Genomic DNA, 17,829 nt, shown 5'->3' on the forward strand with positions numbered 1-17,829 from the left:
ATGTGAGTTTGGATATCAATTTTCCTAGATTGAATCCAACCCAACACTCTTATGAAATGTTTGGTTTCAACAGATTTTATTCATCCCTAAGTCAATGAGAAAACGACAATAATAATCAAGAATTTTTGCTGGAAAATAAATTACTCTTACAATAAATTCTTATCACCAGTTAGAGGTTCATTATGATCCTCATTCAATTATTTTAAATGTTTTAGAATTTGGTTTGACTTTGATACCCTTATTATTTTAGGAAAATTATTTTAACCACCTAAATTATTCAATGATGTAATTTCAAAAACCCAAAATTCCATTATTAGAATTTCATATCAAACCTTAGACTCCTATAAAAAAAATTGAGTGTTTGAATAACTATATAATGTAGTACTATTTTTATTCTGAACATAGATTTGGAATCAATTATAAAGAATTAAATATATACAATTTAAATACACTTATATCTATCACGTGAATCAGGGTCGAAAGCTATATTTCTACTTTTGTACAATAAATGGTAAGGTATGCTTTATTCTTTAAGGATAAATGTTTTCTTCTAAACGATATTCCAGTCTTACAAAACCCCATTAAATTTAAATATTCGTTTTTTTTTATGATTATGATATTGTCTTCATACTTAATGCATCTTGGTACTTACATAACTTACTTTTACGTGTACTCTATGGTTCTGTTTTTAATATTGATTAGTGATGACAACTAATATATAAAACAATAAAGAATATGAAAACATAGTATTGAAATAAGATTCAGTAATATATCCACCGCATGGGGTATGGTTGCAATTTTATTATTAATTAAAAATATATATATAAAGCATATAAACACTATCTAAAAATTACAATATCTGTTTCGCTTAAAATATATAAGTCAGGCATGTAATTTATTATCATTATATATATTATTATTGTTGTTAATTTTCATATTATTTTCAATTGTTTTTCCTCTGTTTCGCTGAAAAAATATTATTGCCATAATTAACCAATTTTTTTCCAGCTCAAATTACCCTTTTATATATATATATATATATATATATATATATATATATATATATATATATATATATATATATATATATAAATCATTCATATATGTGATGTTTGAATATGATATGTATTTCAGATACAATATTTATCCAATATGTCTATATATTTATTTTAAAAATGATAGAATATGATATATAATATATGGATATTAAGAAGTGTACAATCATAATTATTAAGAACGTGATAACTGTATAATTATTATTGTGTGAATCCAAACTAGAACCGTATATATTAAAGTGTTCAACATAAAAAATTATAAATTATCATAAAAGTATTACTGTTTTGTAAATTAGATATTTCATTAATAAATATCAATAAAATATTTTAAAGTATCGAATACATATAAGTATTAGACACATGTACATTATCCAAATTGAAATATCAATACATCATAAATTCATATTTTTCAATTTACCATTTCTTCTATTTATCTTTAAATTAGTTATTTTTCAACAAAATGAACAATCGAACAAAATATTGTATATCACACTTTAAATTGTACAATGTAAATTCAAGATATAATTTATATATTTATTTATTGTGAATTTAATTATTTTATAATTTCAAATATATACCCAATTCTATAAAAATGAGCATTTGTATTTTGGTTACACCATGCACAACTCTAGTTATTATTATTGTTTAATTATGGACGCACGTGCTAACATTTTATATCTTTTTGTTTGTCTTGATTTAAGTTTACATGAAAATCTTCTATTTGCAATGATTTTTTGTGTTTGGATCCTTGTCCATGTATTTCGTCCAGCCAATTATATTCAACTTTTTTTAAAAATTTAAAATTTCATTACAAAAAAATATTAAATAATAATTAAATTTTAAAACAAAAATAATTAATAATTATATTAACTAATTTAGACATCATCCTATAAATTAAGAATTATTGATATCTAAAGTAATCATGATTACTAATAAAATTTATAAAATTATAATGAGTTTGTGAATTAAAGTCTAAATTGATCTTCAACATTATTATTATTGATCCAAAATTAGTCTCTAATTTAAAATTAGAAATTAATTTAGAAATAACAGTAAGTAGTTAAATTCTTGGTAGATAATATTAAAGATCAATTAGTTTAGATATCAATAATTTTTAGTTTATAAAATAATCACACTACACAAAAATCATTAAGTAACAACTGATTTTAGAGATCAAAATAATTAGTCACTAAATTGACTACGCTAAATCCCATGTTATAAACTAAAAATTATTGATATCTAAAATAATATGTAGGATGAATACACATTTATGATTAGTGTATGAATTAGACTTTAATGTATCAAAGTTTTAACAACCAAATTAGTGACTAAATTAGTTTATAAAATTAAAAACTAATTTAGAATCAATAGCATCAAGAAATTAGTGTATAAAGTAGTTGGTAATTTAAAATTAGAAACTAATAGGTAGCTAAAACATATGTAGATGTTAGAGACCAATTTAAAATCTAATTCACAAATTAAATATAAATTTTTGTTCATAACCAAAACTATTTTAAATAACAATAATTTCTAATTTATAAAATAATATCAAACTGATTAATTATTTTTTGTTTTTAAAAATAATTGTTATTTAATGATTTTTTGTAATGTTAATTATTTTAATTTTTAAATTTGGGTTTTATTTAATAATTTTTTATAACATTTTTTTATTGAACAACATAATATAGAAAAATGTGGTGAATATTTAACGCTTGAAAAAAAAGGTTGTAATTGAGGAACTAAATTTGGATGTTGTTGTTCGATATTAGTTCACACTTTTGTTAGATTTGATTTGGATTGTTCCGTTCAATTGGAATCGTCTAATTCTAACATTTAAATTTGTTTGTAATTTATAATTAAATTTAACTGAATATGGTCATAAAAAAAACAATTTATTTATTATTAAAATTGATTAAAAATTTGTGCTTATGTGCGTTTCGTTAGAAAATATAATTGAAATGTATACTTCGTTATAAGTTGACGGTGTTACACCGTTAAAGTGGAAAAACGGTTAAAAGTTTATATAATTATATTAAACCCTTTTTAAAAAAGTAACATTCGTTTTCCTTATTTGTTTTCAAGTTCACGGCCATTGGGTGGGCTTTTTATTTTTCAAGAACTTTCCGTTATTGTCATAAACAAAAATTTTCATCTCCTTTCATCAACTTTTTTCTTTGTTCTACTATGTGTACAAACTTCTCTTTGTCACCTTTTTTATTAGTTTGAAAGAAATAAGCTTTAAAGTTATTGAACTTTTATATGAGCTAAAATAACTTACATATAAATTAAAATAATAAATTATTGTTTTAAAATTTAGGAAAATGATTGACTGACTGTCCATTTTTACTACTTTTTTATTCCCTTACGTGAAAAATGATTTTTAATTTTATTTTTACTTTCAAAAGAGCCACAGAAACATGAATGAATGAAGATTACAAAAAGTTAACCAAACTTATCATTAACTTTACCATTTTGTCGTCATAGTGAAAAAAGAATTGGTGCCATTAACTTACCATTTTGTCGTCACTGTGAAAAAATAATCCTCGCAGACCCTTGCATACCATTCACACCAGCGCCGAAATACTTCGTTCTTCTCCACCGTGTCGATCGTCTCCTTCGAAAATCCACCACTCCAAATTCATTTAAGGTATGAGTTGCATCTAAATAATAATTATTCCTCATCAATCTCTTTTAGGACTAAATATACCTTTTATAAATGTCACTGAGGTATTCCAGGACAATATGAAGGTTTTAGTTGAGGACATCCTTACTACATAACAGGGGTGAATAAGTTGTCCAAAAAAGTTCAAGGAAGGCCACCATTTATTAATTTTGTGGTCACCAGATATTTCATCCAAACTTAATTTATATGTGTGATGGATTTTGTGGGCGAATTAGGGTAGGAGACAAGAAAGATTTTTTATTTGTAAGTTAAATAAATCTTTTTCGGTCAGAAAAAAAAAACATGATGCAATGGAATAAATGGTTTGACGAGCTGAGGTTTGGAAGGTTAAGGCTAAGTTGAACAATGAATTTGACGTGAAAGATCTTAGAGTTGTTACGAAGATTTTGGAAATTAAGATTATTAGAGAACATGATTTTTAAGCATGTCTTAGGAGACATACATCCTTGACATGTTTAGGATGCCAAACATGAAACATGTTTGAAAAAACTTGTTTGAAGAAACATGTGAAACTCTTAATTCACACTTGAATTATTCTTAACAATCTCCCTTCAATGGTGAGTCATTTTTTTCATATGATAAATTTCCCTTCACGTGTATGGGGGTTGATACCACTGTTGGGTTTATATATATTTTTGTCATATGGGTTATAGGGTTATTTGAGAGATTATGGTTCTATATACATAGGACATTAGTCTTACACATAACACATTTAATATCACTTTTACCTTAAAACCTTAAGGCAATGGTGTTATGGGTCTTTATTCTTATATAGTGTTTAATTTTGTCTATATTATCTAATGTAGAACTTTCGACTCACACTTGGACTATTCTCAACAAAAAGTTAGTAGCTTTGTTAACCACTGAAGCATAATATATTGTCATGATAAAAGTAGTGAAGAAAGTCCTCTAACTATGGGGTTTAGCCAAAAAGTTGGAGGTGTCAAATCAAGTTATTGCCATCTATTACAATAACAACAATGTTATAGTACATCCTGAAAGAACGAAGCACATTCACATCACATTACATTTTGTAAGAAATAATATTATTAAAGGATTCATGAAGGTGATAAAGTTTTAATAGATCATTATCCCTCTAATATGATTATAAAAACTTTATCAAACATCAAGTTCTTTCATTATTTCAATTTGATCTAGCTAATTGGCCATTAAGCTATTAAGCTTGAAATGGACTTAAGATGATTTTACTTAAAAGATTTATGTTGAACCAATGTGGAGATTTGTAAAGATTGATTCAATAGAATCTTTTTAAGGTTCATAAATCATTTAACTTTACTAGATTGTCCAATAGAAGACATGCAACTTTTAATATATGGGATCGATAATATCAATAGAACGTTTAGTCTCTTAACTTCTATAGTAAAACTAATATTGTCTAAAAAGAACCGCTAAAGTGACATTCTAATTTAGTAACAGTACTCATATCTTTTTCGTTAATTTAGATACATTTTATATAAATTAATTATATGAAATATGTTGTATAAAATGAAAAGGGTATCAGGAAATATTAAAAATTATAAGTTAGAGTAAGAATTCACTAAAAGAAAATTTTCAAATTATTTTTTTTTGTTCACATTAAATTCTATAATGAAGGTAGATTGAAATTCATTATCAATTGAATTATATTATTCTTTTATGTATGTTTTTTTTCTTTAATTTATTGTATTTACATTTTACGAATTATCTTATGTGTATACACTTTTGCAATGTGTGATTAATCCATAATTAATGTGTGTGATTTTTATTTTTTTTGTCGCGTTCTCTTCTCTTGTTCCTTGTTTATTATTCTTTTATATGTCATTTGTATCTCTCCACTTTTCCTTTATTCAGAATCACTTGGCTTTTATAGAAACCCTTTTCTTTTCGTTTCTTTTCATTTAACTTTTATACGTACGAGGGCGACTGTTTTTATTTATTGCCACCAATGATAATTATAAATTTTTATTATATAATTATAAATAAATTATAAAACTATTTATACCCTTAATTATTTAAATATATTGAATCACTTTGTATTTATTATTAATCAAATGTTACCAAAGGACATGTATATTTTTACCCTAAAGGAAGTTGCATAAAAAGAGTATATATTTATATATATATATATATATATATATATATATATATATATATATATATATATATTCTTAATTGCTTTTAAATATTTAAAACAAATTTTAAAATTTAAAATAAATTAGTAAATTTACTTAAATCCTGAAAAGGTCAACTTAAATAAATATAAGCATTTAACTAAATTAGCCTACCCGTAGTTTTTTAAGAGGCGCATGGGTTAAAATATACCTAACACATTACAATATATTTAGCTAATTTATTTAAACTTAAAATAAGTATTTCTAAACAAGTTATTTTTAAAATATATTTAACTTTTATTTCATATAGTTTTTTGAATATGTAATGCAAATATTATTCAAATATAACCCAATAAGGCATATTTTTTTAACGAAAAACGCCATACAAATTTGATTAAAAGAAGAATACTTTGCTTGATTAAATTGCATTTAATCTACTCCCCGTGAAGCATGCAATCGAATTCATTTATCAATTTGAATATGCATTTTTTAAAACAGTGAGATTTTGTATTAAATAATGATTTACTCATTTAATTTCTTGAAAAATATTAAATTCATTTAATTGAATAATAATAAATTATTAAACACGATAATTTTATTTAATAAAATTTATATTTAACCTTGGGTGGAAGAAATTTAATTAAAAATATTAAATGAGAAAAATATAATAACATATTATGTGTGTATATATCATATCTTGAAAGGGTTATTGAACCATTATTTAATGTAAACAATTGATTGGTGTTTTATTAAGTGACTTGTAATTACCCCAGCTTGCTAAGTATCTTGGTTATTCAATCTTATCTTCACGCTGAATCATGAGTAACCAAACCTTTTTAACTTATGTATATCTGTTGAATTACCCACACAAAAAATCAATATATCCACATTTTATGTCAATTATACTCTAAATCAATGTAGACATATTTTAATGCTCTGTTTATTTTGGAAGTTTTCCCAACTTGTAAAATAAAATTTTTCCGCTCTAGATAAAACTAAGTTTAATGAAATACTTGTGTTACTCAAATAACCTTGGTTCCATTTAATGGGTTATCGAGGAAAAAATTAATAAGACTTAACCATAACTTACATAAGGGATTGATGTTATTTCCAACCCAAAAGCTCAGGTTTAATTAGTCGGATGATATCTATCTTCGTTCGGATGTGTCAGTTTAGTGCTTTTAAAAATGTGTCATTTACGTCCCAATTTTTGAAAAAATGTCTCAATTAGGTCCGAATTAAAAAATATGAGTATTATTGAAAATGTTATACTCATATTTTTTTATTGAAAATGATATTATAATATATTACATTTTATAATTGTTAATCCATGTTTTATTATTCATGACTTTTATTACTAAATTTTGTTTTGAAAGGGATCTAATTGAGACACTTTTTCAAAAGTTGGAACACAATTGACACATTTTAAAAAATGGGTACCAAATTGACACATCTAAACGAAAGTGAATACTAAAGGTGACAATCTTCATAAAGCCCATGGGTCAGCCCTGACCCACTCTTCATAAAGCCCCCTTTTAGGGGCCCCCAAATGAGGGGCCAAAAAAAAAGCCCCCTCTCTAGAGGGTTAGGGCTAGGGCTAAGGTGGGTTAGGCCCCCCAAATAATACTACATTAAGCTAAAGTTGAAGATCAAGTAGAGCGACACGGACGAGTCTAAACAACCAAACAGGCTTGACGAGCCAAACATGTCCAATCACCCGGTCCGAAGTCCCAGATGGGCTTGACGACCTAGACGAGCCCTAAGGCCAAAAGATCCAAATCGACCCAACAAATTGGACGAGTCTGAAGACCTAGACGTGCTTGATCACACTAAGAGGCCTGACGACCCAGACAAGCACTATAACCTGGACGGGCCTGATGATCCAAAAGACCTCAACGTTCCAGAAAGGCCCAACGAAACGGATGAGCTCGAGAACCCGAATAGACCCGACGACCTGAACGGGCCTAATGATCTGGAGGGCATGACGACTCGGACAAGCCTAATGATCTGAGGGAGCCCGATGACCCGAACAAGCACGACGATATGGACGGGCTAAACGACCTCAATGACCCGGACGAGATTGACTACCCAGACGAGCCCGACGGTTTGGACAAGTCCAATGATTCAGCGGGCTCAACAATCCAAACGGGTACGACGTCCCGAACGGGTCCAACGATCCAGACAGGCTCGACGTCCCGAACGAAGACGACGACTCAGACAGACACGATGAGCCGGATGGGTTCTACGACACGGACGGGCCCGATGATCCAAACGGTCCGACGACCCGAACGAACTCGACGACCCAGACGAACCCTTCGACCCGGACGGACCCGACGACCGAACTAACCCGATAACCTGGACGGGCCCGATAATATTGACTACCTGGACAGACCTTACGAGTTTAGGTCATCGGGCCCGTTTGGGTCGTATATCCATCTACAACACCTAAGAATCATATATTTTCCAACACATTTCATCCTCACCTCATTCAGAAAGCACTCACCATCAACACAAAGCACTCATTTTTTTCTTCTTTTATTAGTTGTCACCAAAAAGCTCAATCTATACCACCTCCACGCACCCTTGGTGCACCTTACTTCATTCATATTGCACTACCCACTCACACCCACATTTCTCTACTTAATTCATACTTCATCACAATCAATAACCTTATATACTCGTTGTTCAAACTTTTAGCGAAGATTTGTGGTTTAAATTTGGGTTTATTAGATCAAAATTAATCTACAATTGGTGCTGCAAAATAAATAGAAAATGTTAAAGCAGTAAACACTTCTCTTGTAACCCATTTTAAACTGAATGTTAAATAGAATCTTTTAAAAAAATTTGATAATATATATATATAAATAAAATTGTTTATACACCTTATGGTTAATTTGTACGTTTAGAATGAACTTGAGCCATTCTATTATTAATATTTTTATTGTTTATTTATTCCTCTACTTACACCTTTATAAAAAACAAAAATTTCTTTTAATATTGAGCGTGGGCTTCCCAACAGAACCCCTTTATAAATAAAAATATATATTTTTTAATTACTTAGTGTGAATTTGGTTTATGTATACTTATATAAATAAATTTTTATTTTTTTTATTATTTAGCGTGAGTTTGACCAATGCTACTCCATTATAAATAATTCTGCTTAGGCTTGACTGATGTTGCACCTATATAAATAGATATTTAAATGTCTATTATTAGTCAGCATGAGCATATTTGACGGTAACACTTTATAAAGAAAAATGATATTTCTTTTATTACTTGGTATGAGTCTGGGCAGCGATAGCTTTTTTTTATTAAAAAAAATGTTTTTATTAGTGGACCAACACTGACACATAAAAACGCCCTGAACATCGACGCTACTAGCATCTCGCTTAAGACCAACACTACATTATGAAAGCTAATTAGTAGCATCCTACTTAAGACCAAAACTACAACATTTTGAAAACACTACATTATGAAAGTTGATTCCCTATATTCTTATATGTGTTCCTTTTATTTAGGCTAGATATATTGATTATTTTGTATTTGAATATGCAAGATGTTTATAAGGGTTTAAATTACATAGATCATACTTGTTAATCACATAAAAATATTTCATTTCCAAAAGTAGATCACCAAAACATGTTCAATTTATTATTATTATTATTATTATTTTCTAAATTTCATTCATTAAAGGTATTAATGTTCCAGATGTAGTCAAAGCAAATCTTTCCGCATATTTGTTCAAAAACATAATTGAGACGTGTAAGATTTAAAATAGAATGTTAAACAAATTATTTTTTTATCAGTAAAAATAAATATATTAAATAGGGAGAACTGGATTTTCCCAACTCATATACAAAGAAATATGTACATTCAAGAAAAAAAAAAGTTTTTTCGTTAGCAATCCCCTCAAGTAAGCCAAAAATAGCTTGTGTTTACGAACTTATGAGTCATCTTCAACTCAAACATATCCTATTTCAATCTAATAATGACAAACACAACCGCTACCCACAGCGGAATTCATGACATTCATATGACTTACCCGATACTAAAAAGATTGGAACTAAGAGTATATAAACAAACATAATAAATGCAAGAGACAAAACCATAATCAAATCAAGTTTAAAAGTTCAAGAAGAAGGTGAAGATTTAAATTGTAATAATAACAAATGGCAAGAAGTAAATGATAATAACTTAAATAAATAAAAAGAGATCGGTAAAGAAAAAGTTGCATCGGAAAACTAAAGTGACAAAGAATATATTCGCATTTCCTATTTTCCTAGTTCTAATCATTACAATGTTTACATTAGAAGTAAAAATTGATCACCCTAAATTCCTACTACAAAATCTATATGTAGACAATATGCTTAAATATTTGTCAATCTTTTTAGGAAATAATTTTAAGTTTAGTTAAATCCTACTGATTTGTAAAACTAACACGTAGTATTATCATGTAGTATTATCATTGACACGTAGACAATTTGTTTGAAATTAAAATAAATTTTAAAAAATTTTAAAAAATAGGAAATGACACGTGGTATGCACGGTTAAAAACGTTAACTATTTCGACACTGTTAATAAAAAGGACCAAATTGACCAAAATTTGACGGAAAAGAGAATATAATTGAATGCAAAACAAAAATGAGGACCACATTGAACAAAGATAACGAAAATAAGGACCAAATGTGTATTTAAGTCTATATTATAAATTGGTCTTAGTTGTAGTTGGCTTCTCGTGGTTGCAGAGAGCGTTTGCGTTCTCTTGGTGGGGTTACGTGGTTAGTAGTTGTTTACTTGCACGTGGCTTTTAGGGTTAAGGTATATATATTTCTTCCTCTTGGAGTTTCATATTCCTTAGGGTTGTTTACAACATATGGATCAAGAAAAAAAAAACATCTTCCTCTAAATTTTCTTCAAATGTGTGGACACAAAAAATGTACATTTGTTCAGATTCTTAATAATACGTGTGATATCCTTTATCACAACTACCTTCTCCTTGCATCAAGGGAGATATAATCACAGTACATATTGTTAAAGAAGTTTATCTTGTTGGTATAGAGGAGTGAAAAAATAATTTGCATGGACATATGTTGTTAACAAAATGAGGATAAATCCCTCACGTATTTAGATCTTTGTAAGAAATTTGATGTGGCTTGTAAGAATTTGGGTCAATGGAAGGCAATTTCTCTTGGCAAAGGATTTTATGAATTTATTTTTTCTTCACTCAAGGATATGAGAAGGGTTTTGACTATTATAGTTCAGAATTTGTCTCCTAGAGTCCTTCGTGTTTTTGCTTGGACTAAGATTTTTTCTCAACTTTTATAAATCTCACAAAAATCAACTTGGGTGTGCATATATGGACTTCCTTTGGAATATTGACAACCAAAGACAATTTTCTCAATTGCACACATTGGCACACCCTTATCTTTAGATGAGTACACTAAGAATAAGTCTCGGACTTTCTTTGCACGTGTCTTGGTTGATGTTGATTTTTTATCTGATTTGCCTAATCAAATTTTGGTAAAAAGGTCGGGATATGCATTTATTGTTGATGTGAAGTATGAGATATTGCCTCTATTTTGTTCAAATTGTGAAATGATTGATTATGATCAATCTAATTATAGACGGTTACAACAAGATATCATGGTGGGGAGAAAACAGTTGGCTAAAAAATACAACTGAACCGTACAAAATCACTAGTATATTCTCTAAATAACTATAATATCACCTTTAAGCTTAATTGAACCTAAGGACTATCGTATCACTCACTTTTCTCGGAATGACACATGCAACTTTGAAACTTTTAACAGAGACCATCAAACTTTTATCAATATATTTTAATTCTTATATTAAAATTCCCATTCTATCTAACCTTCATTAATATATATTTTGGTTAATTTTCTTTTCAATATCAGTAATTGAGTTGAAAAGTTGAATATTACTCATTGTTGATAGTTAAACTGTTCTGATTTTTATTTTACATCTAGATATCTTTTTAGTCTTAAATGAAAAATACAATTTCTTTTAATTGTAACTACATTCTCTCTAAGTTAAAACTAATCAATTTATGGTACCATCACTCATACACGTGTAAAGGAATAAAATGCATCTCTCATCATGCATTTATGAAAACTTCAAAACGAGAATAAACGAGAGTTAAAGACTCAACAATATCTTCAAAACAAGTATATACGGTGAATACTCAAAGATGAACACATAGATGCTTACTCAAAAAAAAAAAACATTGACCTTTCGGTTTGAACAGTATCTTTAGACACCTACACACGTAATTTGACAAAGTTATGGTATTTGTGTAATGGCATTTGGTATCTCCATCCGAGAGTTAATGTTTTGTGAAAGTGCGAAAAAAAGGCTAATGAAAAAGAATACTTTACTTGCACAGCTACAAAATGAGTAAAAAGTACTTCTTGTAATTAGTTTAGTTAAGGAAATCATTTCTATTAAGAGACTAAATATAGATTAAGTTTATTAACTAGTGTAAAAAAAATTGATCATGCCTTATTCTCTTAGGTTAGGTTCTACTTTAGATGTTTTTGAACGAGTTCATTCTACTATATCTAAAATGTGGTTTATGAAAAACACTTTTGAAAATTTACCAACCTCTTTTTACTTTGTTTTTGTTTCAATAGTCACATTTGTCCTCCTATTCTATAGAAATTATATATTTTTTCATAAATTATGAAAAATCTTATCAAAATAATTCCTCTACATTCACTAACTCTCTTTTTCTTTTCTTTTTTTCATGATCAAAATTGTATTTATTTTTAAATTCATTTCGAGAATTTTGTTCACTTTGTGTGAAATCCAAATAAATTACTATCATTATTGGTTCTATTTTGAGATTTGTTATTTTTCAAGCCGAGGCCTACAATCTAGATAACCCAATCATATTCCTTTTTGAACAAAATATTTATCTTCTACGCAAGTATATTTACTTTGTTATATGTTCACTGTATGATTTTATTATAAGTAAAGATAAAAAAACATTTAAATGTTAGAGCAATTGCCTTTAGAAATAATTTGATTCTTTACTCAATGATATGGAAGTGTAAGAAAACAATAAATATTTGAAAAAATAAAAATTCTAGAAAAAACATAATGGGAGCATAAACCAAAAACAGTACAAACCACTTTTCTTTTTTTTTTTTTTTTCTCATTTTCATTTTAACCTGACAAACCCAAATTAAATCAGTTTAATCATGGTCAAATCAGTATGACTGGAGTAAAAAACAACAAAACAAAAGCAATTTTACAGCAATCACAGGATATTTTATTCATTAAAAAAAGTTAAGTTTTGTATTTGTAAAGAATGAGATTGAAAAGGTAAAAGAGTAATAATTATAAAGTATATGGAAAAGTTGATTTGAATGTGAAAATAATATTAGGAACGTTAAATTTGAATAGTTTAAATAAAGTGATAATTATGTCCCTTTATTAAAGAATAAATGAAGGATGTTATATTACGTGACAAGAAGAACCTGATGTATTTGTGAGAAACAGAGGAAGATGTTAGTGTAACACGGAAAAGCTTGAATTGCATGCAGTAAAGAGAGTTTTGCAAAGAAGGGAATCGCAAAGCAGAGAGACACAACAAAGGTAAAGGCGTGGAAATGACACAGGTTTGTTGAATTCAAGAAGCTTATGCGGCAAAGCGTGTTGGAGAGAAACCGCTACGCATAGCTTTTTCGGAAACCTCTCACGTGAAAGCATCACATATTTAGTATCCTATGGTCTATGCTCTTCCCCTTAACTCATAACGTAAATCATCTTCACCAAGTTTTAGAATTACAGAACAATATATATATAATTATTATTAATCCATGATGAACCGTAATTCTTACCTTCCCCCCTCACGTGTTTTATCTACTATCTACTTCTACAAACGTGTCTTTTCTGCAAAACTGAATGCCACCACCACCATCAAACACATGGCACCAAAACCATTATGCACAGTGCAATATGTTATGTCAAACTTTAGTTTTCGTGCCGTGTCTATTACCTTAATTCCACTCGGTGAAAGTTACGATTTCGTAGGATATACAAAAATCATGCTTCAACTTGCATGTGAACATTCCTAAATTAGGTAATGTAAATGGCTTTGTGCTACGCTACCTTCTAAAAACATCAATCACAACCCCCCATGAAACATGCATGCCAAGTACACCCTCATTTCACTTCTTCGGTTAAAATCATTATTTCCTTTTTGTCTTTTTAATCTTTTTTCATCATTTCCATGCCCCTTTTCTGTATCCTTTGTGTATATATAGGGCATGCACGCCTACCTCACCCTTCACAACCTTCTGTGTTCCTGACTCTGATTTTAGGGGTTGAGTAGCAAGAAACCCAGTTAAGGTTTCTTAACCTATCAACTCCTAAACCTTCTGCTCAAAACCAAAAGCAGGCAAAGAGAGAGAGAGAGAGAGAGAGAGAGAAAGAGAAAGCATGGCTATTCTCAACACTCACAATCATTTGGCCTTAGCCTTTGGCATTCTAGGTAAAACTCTGGGTCATCATCGGTCTCTTTCACTACTATAATTTTCTCCTTTTTGTTTTTCCTCCTCAACTATTTTCTAGATCTGGTATTCCAGTATCACACGAAATTGCTCCAGCAAATTTAATGCTTTGCTTCGTCTTCTTCTGATTTCTTTATCTTTTTCCATTTACCTATATTAATTCAAGAACCTCCCTCTGCGTTTCATTTCCACCTACTAATAACCCCTAGCAGCCAAGTTAGTTAAATCGAGTTATAATAACCTGATATAAAATTAATCTACTGATTTACACTGTTCATTGTTTGTCCAAAAGCCAAGAATTTAACACATATCCATCTTTTTATGTGCAGGGAACGTTATCTCCTTCATGGTGTTTATGGCACCGGTGTAAGTATATATGAACACAGTGTAACGTACGTCCACGTAACATAACCAATGTGAATGCTAAATATTTTTTCCTTTTCCTGATTTGTAGGCCAACTTTTTATCGGATTTACAAAAGGAAATCCACCGAAGGTTTCCAATCACTTCCTTATCTGGTGGCACTGTTCAGCTCCATGCTTTGGCTTTACTATGCTGCTCTCAAGCCTGCTGATGCTACTCTCCTCATTACCATTAACTCACTGGGAAGCGTCATTGAGACGGTTTACATTGTCATGTTCATAGTCTATGCCACCGATGATGCCAGGGTATATTACTTATATATCCAAATGCTAATCAAATTATTGGAATGACACAAATCTTGTTACAGATTGATTAACGCTGATTAGCGTTACTGGTTTTTTGTTGCAGAAGTTAACCGTTAAATTGTTTATGGTGATGAACGTGGGTTCCTTTGCCTTGATCTTCTTCGTCACCTTCTTCACTATGCATGGTACCCTCCGGGTGGTAGTCGTTGGATGGGTTTGTGTATCAATTGCAGTAGCTGTTTTTGCAGCACCCTTGAGCATTGTGGTGAGTAAAGGAACCAAAACCATTTCCAATGCTATTTCCATGCTTGCAAACAATCTTTATGAACATTCATTGATTTCTTGATTTTCAAGCAGGCACAAGTTATTCGAACCAAGAATGTGGAGTTTATGCCCCTTAACCTATCAGTTTTCCTGACGCTGAGCGCCATAACGTGGTTTTCCTATGGTTTCTTCCTCAAGGACATATGCATTGCTGTAAGTAGATGCAGACACAAACATTTTTATTAATTACGTTAACATGAAAACAAATTTCATCGGTTTCGTTGGTATATATGTGTGAGCAGGTTCCAAACGTGCTGGGTTTCGCATTGGGACTACTTCAGATGCTGCTGTATGCGATGTTCAGAAACAGTAAAACAAAGATTGTTGCAAAGGAGGAGCCAATGAAAAACATTGTTGTGGTGAACCCGTTGGGAACGTCTGAAGTGTATCCAGTTCAAGTTCTCGACATAGATAAAGAAGAAGGAGTAGAAGGAGTGGAAGCAAAGGAACGCCCGGCATGAACATCGTAGACATTATGCTCAGTGCTTAGGAGCACTTCGAAGCATACTAGGAAATAATATTCATATAAAATAGTCGGTGACTTTTATGTTAAATTCTAATTCTCATGCTATATATGTATGAATTATTGTGTACCCTTCATCATCAAGAATCTTCATAATAGTTACCTCAGTACAGCAGCACCTGCAGTGGATAGAAAAAGGATCATATTTATCTTTTAAAATCATTGTCTTTGACTTGTTTCAAAATCATTGAATACCCTTCGTTAACTTGCGTAGTCTTCTCAAAATGCTCTTAAGTGACATTATTACCATATATAGATACACAACCTCACCTTTTAAAAAAGTTGTTAGTATACTGTTTTTGATATAAAGTTGTCAAATTTAAGAAAATATAAATTATAAACCTTATAATGTTGTAATTTTTTTTTTCAAGAATCATGAAATCCGTTTGTAAGAAATATTCAACCTTTAGTTTTTTTTTTTAAAATTAACATCAACTTAAACAACCTATTCAACATTGCTTGAGAGATTTGGGATTCGCGCAAGAGATTTAGGGTTAAATAAATGAACTTTGCCTAAAATTTTGGGATGGAGGGAAATGCATTAGGTATTTGGGATTTAGAAAAATTAGTTGGATCAAGGTGTGTGCTTGTCCTGAGAAATTAAATTCAATTTCAGTGATGACTTAAGATTGAGTTAAACGATTTATGATTTTTGGATTTTGCTTGAAATGGGGAATTGAGATTGAGTTTGAAAGACAATTTTGTGACGAAATAAAATGGACTTTAATTATAAAAGACGAAATCAATCACACGTGATCATCGTGAAACACAAATTGAAATTAATGTTTTCATTTATTTCATAAAATGTCAAAGTACAGATAACATCATCCTGGCCAATGTTTCAATTCAATTCGGTCTCTTGATAACGTTTAATAATAAAATAATAATTTCATGCCAGCTTTTAAATATTTTGTTTTTCTTTTGGTGAAACATATTCGGGCTAAAGCCATGTAAAACTTTTTAACTTTAAATTCTTTTTCAAAATTGATATAAACTAAAATTGAAATATAAATTAAACATAAAAACAATAAAATTTATAATAATTAAAGAAAAACATATTTACTAGAAGATATTGCCTCAAAATTTGACATGTTATTTATCTTATAAACTCATGATATTTTAATTAGAAATGAAAAAGTGGACCTCATCCTGTGATCGGTCCACCAATCTACTCAAAATAGGATGGGTTGTATTGATATCTTTAATTGGTTAATTCTTACTTATTCAATTAGTTCAACTTCCAAATTGACGGGTCAAAGACAAAACTGACCGATCACTTGCTTTTTTTTTTAAATTAAAAATTAAATGATTAAATTTTTTATATGATTTTTTTATAAAAAGATGTAAATATGCAATAGTGTTATAAACTAAATTAAGTTTCAGTTATTATTTATAAATGTAATTTAACATGTAAATATAATAATTATTTTATTTTATCTAATTAAAAATTTAAAAAATATTTATATGATTAAATATATTTTTAATATATATATATAAATAAACTTTAAAAATTAAAAATTAAAAGAAATGGCAAGTCAATCCGCCATTTGGCGAGACGAGTTACAAATTTCAGCTCATTTTTATTATTGTGGGTCAGTTTTACCAAACTTGTTTTTGGTAGACCAGTGACAAACCAGACTAAAGCATATCAACCAACTCCTACTTTTAACTAGTTTGAAAATTCCTAAATATAGCCTTGATAAACTTTTGTAATCTTCTAAAAATTGTTATCTTTTAAGTAGTAGTAATAATAATAATAATAATAATTGTTACGGGATTGACAAGTGTACCAAATTGTACAAGTAATAAAGTGAAAAGTCCGAGTAACATTTTCCAAGAGACTTGTGAAACCTCTAGCAACTCTTGTAATTCATGACTCAATTAGACAACAAAATTCACAAAAACCAAAATAAAACTTTTTTTTTATCAAA

The 17,829-nt window shown here is 29.1% G+C and overlaps 1 protein-coding gene across 1 annotated transcript; it reads left to right on the forward strand.

Moving 5' to 3' along the window:
- Positions 1 to 14,153: 14,153 nt before the first annotated feature.
- LOC114177420 (bidirectional sugar transporter N3-like) lies at positions 14,154 to 16,103 on the forward strand. Its single transcript, XM_028062752.1, has 6 exons — positions 14,154 to 14,364; positions 14,713 to 14,749; positions 14,838 to 15,051; positions 15,155 to 15,316; positions 15,409 to 15,528; positions 15,618 to 16,103. The coding sequence occupies exons 1-6, from the start codon at positions 14,313 to 14,315 to the stop codon at positions 15,834 to 15,836; spliced, it is 804 nt and encodes a 267-aa protein (XP_027918553.1). The 5' UTR covers positions 14,154 to 14,312; the 3' UTR covers positions 15,837 to 16,103.
- The last annotated feature ends 1,726 nt before the right edge of the window (positions 16,104 to 17,829 follow it).

Source organism: Vigna unguiculata, chromosome 3, assembly GCF_004118075.2.
Source record: "Vigna unguiculata cultivar IT97K-499-35 chromosome 3, ASM411807v1, whole genome shotgun sequence".
Taxonomy (NCBI): domain Eukaryota; kingdom Viridiplantae; phylum Streptophyta; class Magnoliopsida; order Fabales; family Fabaceae; genus Vigna; species Vigna unguiculata.

Coding starts and splice junctions, on each gene's coding strand:
- LOC114177420 (XM_028062752.1), top strand. CDS start 14,313: ATGGCTATTCTCAACACTCACAATCATTTGGCCTTAGCCTTTGGCATT. Junction 14,750..14,837: donor ATGGTGTTTATGGCACCGGT/GTAAGTATATAT, acceptor CCTGATTTGTAG/GCCAACTTTTTATCGGATTT. Junction 15,052..15,154: donor ATGCCACCGATGATGCCAGG/GTATATTACTTA, acceptor TTTTTGTTGCAG/AAGTTAACCGTTAAATTGTT.